The sequence below is a fragment of the Sceloporus undulatus genome, chromosome 1, assembly GCF_019175285.1.
Source record: "Sceloporus undulatus isolate JIND9_A2432 ecotype Alabama chromosome 1, SceUnd_v1.1, whole genome shotgun sequence".
Lineage (NCBI taxonomy): Eukaryota > Metazoa > Chordata > Lepidosauria > Squamata > Phrynosomatidae > Sceloporus > Sceloporus undulatus.
Genome location: NC_056522.1, coordinates 21,069,016 through 21,078,526, shown reverse-complemented (window position 1 = coordinate 21,078,526; position 9,511 = coordinate 21,069,016). Strand labels below are relative to the sequence as shown.

The window sequence follows — 9,511 nt, the reverse complement described above, 5'->3', positions numbered from 1 at the left end:
GGTACCATCCCCAGAATTCCAAAGCATTGAGCCATGGCAATTAAAGTGGAGTAGAACCAGATTATTCCTGCAGTGCAGAAGCAGCCCAAGAGAGTCAGTGTGGTGTAGTGCTTTGAGTGTTGGACTAGGATTCTAGAGAGCAGGGCCTGAATCGCAGCTTGGCCATGAAACCCACTGGTGACCTGGGGCAAGCCACATGCTCTCAGCCTCAAGGGAAGGCCATGGCAAGCATCCTCAGAACAGTTTTTGCCCAGAAAAACCCATGATAGGTTGGCCACCGTAAGTTGGAAACGACTTGAAGGCACACAGCAGCAACAACAGTTGATCCATTAGGGTACCCCCAGTATTTTCACTGTTTATATATGGACCTATTTATATTTATGCTTTATGGTGTATAGCAAAGGCTTTGACTGCACATGAAAGGCTATGGAACACCCTTAAAGACATGGGAGTGTCAACACATGTGATAGCCCTGATGAGGAATCTGTGCTCAGGACAAGAGGCTACTATCAGAACAGAACAGGGAGAAAGAGAATGGTTCCCAATTGGCAAAAGGGTCAGCTAAGACTGCATCTTATCACCCTATTGATCTGTTCAACAGAGCTTTGCTCTGGTGCCACAACAAGCTACCATTCCCAGAATTCCATGGCATTGAGCCGTGGCAGTGAAAACGGTCTCAAACCGGATTATTTCTGGAACATGGATGGACTCATAGTTAATGTAACTTGGATCACACAACTCTCACTACAACATCTCCACTAGCTGACAGTCCGTTTCAGGGCACAAGTCACAGGTCTGGTTATGACTTTTAAAGCCCTACACAGCTGAGGTCTAGTAAATTTGCTGGACCATATCCTCCCTTACAAACTTGCCTCTGCTTTGAGCTCTTCTGGGGAGGCCTTTCTCTGTCCCACCACAATCACAGGTACATCTGATGGAAACAGGGCTGCCTCCAGGCTCTGGACCTCCTTCCCAGACAGGTTAGACTGGTATCCTTTCTACTTTATTTTGCTGAAAAGCAAAGGCTTTTCTATTTCCATAGGTGTTTAATGAGTGATTATATAAGCTCCAAGAGCCAGCATGGCATAGTGGTTTGAGTGTAAGATTATGATTCTGGAGACCAGGGTTTGACTTCCAGCTTTCAACTATGAAACCCACTGGGTGGCCTTGGGCAGGTCACACTCTCTCAGCCCCAAAGGAAGACAATGGCCAACCTCCTCTGAACAAATCTCACCAAGAAAACCCCATGATAGCTTTGCCTTAGGGTCTCCATAAGTTGGAAATGACTTGAAGGCACACAACAATAACAACAACAAATTTTGTGTTGATCAGCACCATACAGTGGTTTGAGTGCTAGACTAGGACTCAAGAATCTGGGGTTCAAATCCTTGTTCAACCACATAAACCCACTGAGTGACATTGAGAAAGTCACACTCTCAGCCTAAGATGAAGGCAAAAGCAACCCTCTTCCAAACAGATTTTGCCATGAAAACCCCGTATTTAGTTAAGATTTGTTATATATGTTGTATTATGGACCATAAAACTTATAAAGTTAAAAAAAACTGAAGAGGTTTGTCTTAGGGTTGCCATAAGTAGGAAATTACTTGAAGTCACACAACAGAAAATATTTTGTGGTCTCTGTATGTATTGGACTAGAACTCCCATAAGACCTATTCACTATGACCAGGGATTATAGGAATTGAAGCAAATACAGCAGGCCATCTACCTCAGAATGTACTGATATATCAAAGAGGAAAGCCTTGGACTCCTAAGCTAGAAGTTGGTTTTAGCCCCAATTAAGTCCTAGGTAGAGAGCCAGCATGGTGTAGTGGTTCGAGCATTGGGCTATGATTCTGAAGACCAGAGTTCGAATTCCTGATTAGCCACATGATTTTTAACATCGTTGCCTAATGAAGAAGCCAGTGGCCTTCAGAAACTAGCTTAATGTATTTTGCATCCTTTGGTTGACCTAAGAAAGGATTCACCACTATGGTCCAAAGCACACTGCTTTAACTGTCCTGACTCAGTGCAAGAAGACCCTGGGAACTGTAGTTTGTGGTGGCACCAGAGCTCTCTGACAGAGAAGGCTAAATGCCTCACAAAACTACCGTTCCCAAAATTCCCTAGCGTTGGACTGCATCTTTAACTACCAGGGCAGTTAAAACTGTCTCAAACTGGATTATTTCTGCAGTCTGTTTTGGACCATAGAACTGGATTCTCAAAAAGAGCCTATGCAAACATGGCAAAACACACTGCAGAAATAATCCAGTTTGAGACCACTTTAACCCCTGGCTGAATGCTAAGAAATTCTGGCATCTGTAGATTTGTGAAGCTTTTAGCCTTCTCTGTCAGATATCTCTGGTGCCACAATAAACTACAATTCCCAGGATTCCCTAGCACTGAGCCAGAGCAGCTAAAGGGTCTCAAACTGATTACTGTATTTATGCAGTTTGTTTTGGACCTATATAATTCAGTGTGTCATTACTTGTTGGATTCTGACATCTAGTGGTTATAATTAGACTTAACAATTCCAAGCAAATCATTTTGGAGGAGTGATTAATAAAAGCAGAATTATTATTATTATTATTATTATTAAGCTTTATTTATAAAGCGCTGTAAATTTACACAGCACTGTACATACAATTTTTTAATTAGACGGTTCCCTGCCTTCAGGCTTACAATCTAAGAAGACATGACACAAAAGGTGAAGGGAGTGGAAGATGGAGCCAGAAGCCTTCTGGAAAGGGCTCAGTTCCTTTGGGGAGGCCTGACGGGATTGCAGGAAAAATATTTTTAGTGGCTTTTCTCAATTTACTAAGCTCTTAAGAAGACCACTGTGGATCAGACCAACTATAGGACTATATGTTGCACCTATTTCCTATAGTGGTCATCCACATGCCCACAACACAATTCCTATCTGCAATACTGCAAACTGTTGAAATATTTGAGAGAACTGGATTATTTCTGCAGTCTGGGGAAAAAATATATATCCCCAATGGACTAATTTTATGTTTTCAGAGGTATCTGAAATGGTGCAGCACTTCCTACTATTTCATTTTTCCTCATGCATAGATCAGGGTGCTGTACAACCGGACTGCTTACCTCTTAGACATATAAAAGATAGCATGAATGGGAAACTTTATTCCATGTAAGGCAAAACATAGTACTGCTGAGGTGGTTTGGATTAAAAGATGTTTTTGAATCTTAGTTTGGTTTGGATTAGAGAGATGTTTTTGAATCTCCATTTTGCCAAAGACCTCACTGCATGAAGAGAATAAGATTTTCCTCATTCTCTTTCAGCCTAACCTACCCAAAAGGCCTACAGTGAGGATAGCAGCACTTCTACTTCCCTGCAGCAGGATGAGATATTAGTTAGAAACTGCCTTCTACCAATGCATCCAAGATCGTTTAAATTATTGTTAGCGGGTCTTAAACATGCAAATCCTTACATGATTGCACATAAAATGAAAACAGTTTATAAATACAAAACAATAAACATTAAAAATAGGAATTACTATTAAAATCACTATCCTCAAGAGCTAAGAAAAGGCCAGTGAAAACAACTGAGTGTTCCTTCAGAGCTCTCCTGAAGATCTGCAAGGGTGGGTAAGGCATGATGAACTTCCAGAGAAGCTAATGCAGTTTAAAATAATTGCAAATAATTTTATAGGCACAACAGAAAAGGAAGGTATAAAAAAGCAAATTCGGCCACAATGGCAATTGCATGAAAGAGTTCTGAGAAGCTAAACCAAATGTTAGATTGTTCGAGCAAAACTAGTTAAAAGGAACCTTGCTTTCTTACATCTCCCTTTGCCTTCTCATTGCTTCTCTCTTTTGGAAAAATGATGATCCAGAAAGTCAAAATGACTAGATTATCTTCCGCTTCAGTCAGACTGCACCAGTGTTCAATTTCTTTTTTTATTGACAATATTTTATTTTTCTTTTGAATATCCAAAATACATTCAGACATATGTTGCTTTAATTGCAATCAAATATTAAGAAGAGCTTTGTTATCAGATTTTTCTCACATAAAAGTATGTGAATTCAAAAAGACATTCTGTTAGCTACAGTAGCTTGCAGACCAGATTATTCAGAGCTGTTAATTTGAAGTGCTCTACAAAATACACATGGACATGAGGCCAGATGTAGAACTGCGCTGGAGGAACTACTAGTAGAGTATTCTCCCTAGGAATCTCTAGGTCTTTCAGTGTGACTTTTAGTTAAAGTTGACCATAGAGTTGCACTGGAGGACCAAGATATTCTCAGAGAGAACATATTAATCAAATCCGTGATTAATCAAATCTGCAAATATCAAAGCTTCAAATGTGGAGGAATAAGTGTACATGTGATACTAAATGTGTCATTATGAACCATGCCAGTTTTTAATAGCAGATATGTTTTTTATTGGGATGGCAGAAAGCAGGGAGGGGAAGCATACATTTTTCCTCCCCACCCATAGTCCTGTCTACAAATATCTACCATCCCATGCCTCCACAATAACACAATGGGAAGCCTCCATAACAGGGCTAGGAGGAAGGGAAGGCAATTTTTAATTGGGACCAAGGGGGCAGGGAATATTAAAACTTCCCCTTTCTCTGGCTGCTGTGATAGTGTTCCCCCCTCCATGCATTTTTAAAAGCTGAATGGTTCTTAATGACACACATATAGTTTTGTCTGTAGTCTTAGCATAGTTTTCTATGATCTTTGCTCTTTCTCTTTTGAAATTTAAAGGGTATTTATGGCATGGTAATCTAATTCTTTACATGACCAGTTAACACTTTAGACTATTTAACTCACCCTTCCAGTTCTAGAAATTTTATATACAGACAGAGCATCCTGAATTTTTTCTAGAAGACATTTACATCTTAGAATGTGTGGTCAAGGACATAGACAAGCAATCCAGCATGACACTGGCAAGTGGTCAGAGCTTGGAAAAGTGACTTTTTAGGATTACAACTCCAAGAATCTCTCCAGTCCTTCGCACTGGGAGCTGTGCAATGGGAGCTGTGCAACAAGGGCAAAAGGCTTGACTGATGTGCTTTTCTCACAGAGAGCACAGGACAATGGGACAACATGAACAAAGACCCATCATGACTCAAAGGATGTTTTAGCTGCCATGGCCTATTGTTTTTCAGAACAATAGCCTGTGCAGTGGCACTTTACTCCTTGAAGTGTACTGCTATGCTGAATTACCTAAGATGAAACACCAGAGTGCACTGCTGAGCTAGATCAGGACATACATACATACAGTGGTACCCCGGGATACGAATGCGCCGCCTTACGAAATTTCCGGGTTACGAAAAAAATCAATTGAAAAAAACTGTTCCGGGTTACGAAGGTTATTTCGGGTTACGAAAGAAATTTTGGTGCTTTTCGGCGCTTTTTCGCACCAAATCGCGGCTTTTCCCCATTAGCGCCTATGGGTTTTCGGCTTGCGAAAGCTTTTCGGGTTACGAACGCGGCGGCGGAACGAATTAAATTCGTAACCCGGGGTACCACTGTACATACATACTAACAGTAGTAGTTTACTGCTCATAGTACTTGCTGTAGTTTGTGACCCAAAGAACTGAGCAGGTTCACATCTGTGTAGTTATAGAGGTACTGCTGTGTTACATCCTCCCAGACTTGCCAAAAGCCTTAATACTGCAGCATGTGATGTGAATCCATGTAGTGAAGGATTGCTCCTAGTGCCCAGCTGGTTTCAGTGTTGTTGATTTTCCGAGCAAGCTAGAATGGAAAGAAAAGTGGACTTTGTAAATTGTTATGTTCCTCTTGGCTACATTACATAGTCATCATTTGAGTTCTGTAATTTTCATCACTGGCAGCTGTATGCATGAGTCAATTCCAATAAAAAGGCATTATGTCTCTGGCAGTATGATAGTTATACAGCCCATTCGCACATGTAATACCTCCCTTATCTTGAAGCTTCCAGGCTGAGAAATGGAACATCTGGCTTTTAAACTTGATCGGGCCTGCAGAGGTTTCCTGCCTACTCCCTGGAGGTCTCCAGGTAAGCCTCTACCAACTTTGGGCACCTTCCTGAAATCTGATCTCTGAAGGGTATCTTTGGGGAAATCCTTGTTATCTCTGGCCACTGACAGACAAGATTCCTTTCCCCATGAAGGAAGGAGGGTGGACCAGTTAAGTGCATCACATTCTCTGCTAGGATTTCCAAGCACTAGCTGAGTACCAGTCATATTGGGCTCATCTGGTACTTTTCAGTGCTGCTTGGTAGCACTTCTGTCCTCCTCTCTTCCCTGCATTATGAATGAAAAGATAAAAACCTGGGCCTCCAGCCAAAACACTAGGCATGGAGGCTCTGCCCATCACTTTGGCCAGGGTCCCAGTGATATTAGAAAACATGGCCATGCACTTAGTGTCTCTTGGCTCTGGCCATCGATTCACTTAGCGTGCCCTTGTTCTGTTCTAAGAATATCTCCTGTTCACTCTTCCAAGGGGCCATTCACATTACAATTTACCCTGGTTCTGAAATCGATTCTTGCATGTGAAGTTCATATTCACCTCGAATCCCCCACAAGTGAATCAGAGGCTTGCACACCCGTTCCGTGGCAAATGCCCCTTAGAGCAAGTTAAATCAGCACAAATATGTGGAATATGAACTTGCCCCTGATCATGACCGGGGCAAATTGAGGGAGGGATTTAGGTCAGAGGGTGAGCAAAGGGCAGGGCATTCCCTCCCATCATCAGAAGGGAGGGGGGAGGAGGAAAGAGCCGAAAAAAAGGGGAATCTGGATGCAAAGGGGTGACTTTTGGGCTGCAGAAGGCTGTCAGAGAGAGGTGGGGGTGGAGAAAGTGATGAAGGAGGAGGAGGAAGAGGAGGATGAGGATGAAGGAACCGGGGGAAAGAGCCAATGGGCATCCCCAAGGAAGGAGAGGGTCTGAAGGAAGGAGGAGGAGGAGGAGGAGGATTTCCAGGGGGAATTGGGTTGCGGGGCTATGCTTGGGCATGTAGGGAAATCCAGCTGCAGCAGAAGCAGCCTCTTCTATTTCTGATAATTTCCCTTTGATGTGTATTTTTTAAAAAATATTTTTGGCAAAAAATGTGCATGTTCTTGGCAATATAGATAGATGGATGGATGGATGGTGAGCAGGAGCAAGGGTCATTTCAGGGCGGGGGGGCAGAGCAAGACAAGCCTCTCCTATCCATCAGGGACCTTTTCCCTTTCATGTGTATTCTTTTAAAATTATTTTTCTCTGTCTATTCTATGTGCATAGTCTTTCCTTTGGAATGACAGCTGGATTGCGAATGAATGTTACAAACCAAATGTAATGTTGCAACTTGGCAAATTGATACAACTTTTGCTAGGGCAGGCTATTATTTCCTTTGGAATGACTGCTGGATGAATGTTACCAATTGAATGTAATGCTTCTCTTTCCAGTTATGTAAATTGACAAATTGATACAGCTTTTGCTAGGAATTCAGGGGTAGCCTAGGGAGAGCCAAAAAAAGCATCCTTTTCTGGCATTCCGAGGTGAGGAATTAATATTATTGATATTATTATTATTATTATTATTATTATTATTACCTGTGTATGAGGCATTCTGGGGTGGCAAGGAATGGGGGATACTGGATGTATTAACTTGCATTTTGGGGTTGAAAATGGGGCCAGGGGGAGTTCATAACCTGCACCCCCCCCACACACACACAAAGAGGTTTATTTGACAAAAGGTGCGCACTTTGGGGCATCTTGTGCATGGCTCTTTTAAAAAAAAAGGAGGGGGGAGGACACTTCCGATGCCCCTGCAAATGTCACCTATGACAATTGCTTGATTGACAGCAGGCGCCCTCAAGTTAAACCCAATAAGGCATTCGGGTTAAAATGCCCCTCAATCGGTAGTGGGCACTTGCTAACGGAGAGATTCAGGGGAGGGGCATCCGGATCTACCCAGTTCCACCCACGTTAAATGGGCCAGTGGGAATGGGGCCCAAGTTCACCTCCTGCTCTTAGTTGTTGTTTCCTCCTCTTTATCTTCTTCTAACCTGAGATTCAACTTGGCAAGCATCTGTCACCAGAGATCAGACACCTTCCCCAATATCTCAGTATGGAAAGGCTTACATACCTCTCACATAGAAATGTAGAGGTTGTAGGTGGTAGTGATCCCCACCAATCACGGTTTCAGCATGACTATTAATTTTGATTTATATTCTTGTGACAAACATCTTGATGTTTGTTCTTTTTAAATTAAGAACATTCAATCCTAATGACAGTAGTCAAGGATACATACCTTAAGAATGTAGTCCTTTGGAAAGCCCAATTTTTCCAATAGCAAACTAACATAAGTGAGATCCATACAGAGAAAAGGCTTCTCTCCTTGTTCAACTTCCATGGTTTTGCACACTTTTGGGCACAAAAAAGTAAAGTATAAAAAACAGATTATATTGTTAATAGGAATGATAGCCATGAGACATTTTACTGGCTGTTTATCTGGCACAGATGTTCCTCCATTGGGCAACAACATAATTGCTAAATTTTTATGATGGTTTCCTAGCTCATCCAAGGTAAGCAAGCATGAAGAAAGGGAAAGTTGCTTACCATTTTTTGCAGTAGCTTCAAAGTCATTGACTGCCAGAGTCCCTCCTTTTTCACTATCTAGACAGAAAATAAAAGGGCTATAAAGTTTTGAGAAGGAAAATGGAACAGTATAATAGCCTACGGGGATTCAGAATTGTTAATAAATGGGAATGCCCCTGAATAGCATTGTGAAACTACAGTTAATGCAAAATGCAGCCACATGCTTTAGAGAGGACATATTACCATGGAAACCAAATGGACTGGCTTCCAATTCAAGCTCAATTCAAGGTTTTGATTTTGACCAACAAAGTCTGAAATGAGTTTGGGACAGAATATCTGAAAGACCATCACTTCCCATGGTTTCTCACTTATGAAAAACAGGCTTTTGGCAGTTGGATGGGAAGCAATATAACCTCTTCTATATCAAGGCTGAATAAGTTATGTGTAGCAGTTGTTGGGGCAGTATTTTGTTAGAACTGCTGCACCTGTGAGGATAAGGTTTTCTTGGATTTTTCTGCAGCATGTTAACTGTAGAACCTGTTATTAAACTTGTTGCAAAAACAAAACACACTCAGATGACATGTTTCCTCCTCTCCTGATTTTCTGTTACACTGCCAGCCAGGAGAGATGCCAAATCCTGAGAAAGACAGGTTCTTTCCCACAGCTATCACACAAGTATGTCAAAGTACAACAGACTAACTGCAGCTGTCACATCCCTAGCTGCTTCCTAATTCTTTCTGGCCACTACATGTCTAGTTATTCCATGCCTGTCTCTGCATGAAGCACCTTGCTATCCAGTCAGAAGTAACACATGGATCCTTTCCATCCCTCCTAAATTGGAGAGGCCTGCTCTCAGTTTTTGTGGGCTGGATTGAGGTTGTTCACAGAGCAGATTCGGGCCACAGTTGGAGCTTCCCTCCCCTGCATTTGAGAGTCACTCCAGATCTAAAACAAGATTTTAAGAATAATAATAATAT

At 41.9% G+C, this 9,511-nt stretch overlaps 1 protein-coding gene across 1 annotated transcript in view; it reads right to left on the bottom strand.

Moving 5' to 3' along the window:
• Positions 1–5,600: 5,600 nt before the first annotated feature.
• The window catches only part of LOC121921217 (ectonucleoside triphosphate diphosphohydrolase 6-like), a 57,154-nt gene continuing 53,243 nt past the window's right edge, over positions 5,601–9,511 (bottom strand). The window contains exons 12-14 of the mRNA XM_042449005.1: positions 8,556–8,612; positions 8,248–8,360; positions 5,601–5,727 (exon numbers count right to left, since the gene is read on the bottom strand). Coding sequence (XP_042304939.1) covers positions 5,638–5,727; positions 8,248–8,360; positions 8,556–8,612 — 260 coding nt within the window. The 3' untranslated portion in view covers positions 5,601–5,637. The remainder of the gene's footprint in view (positions 5,728–8,247; positions 8,361–8,555; positions 8,613–9,511) is intronic.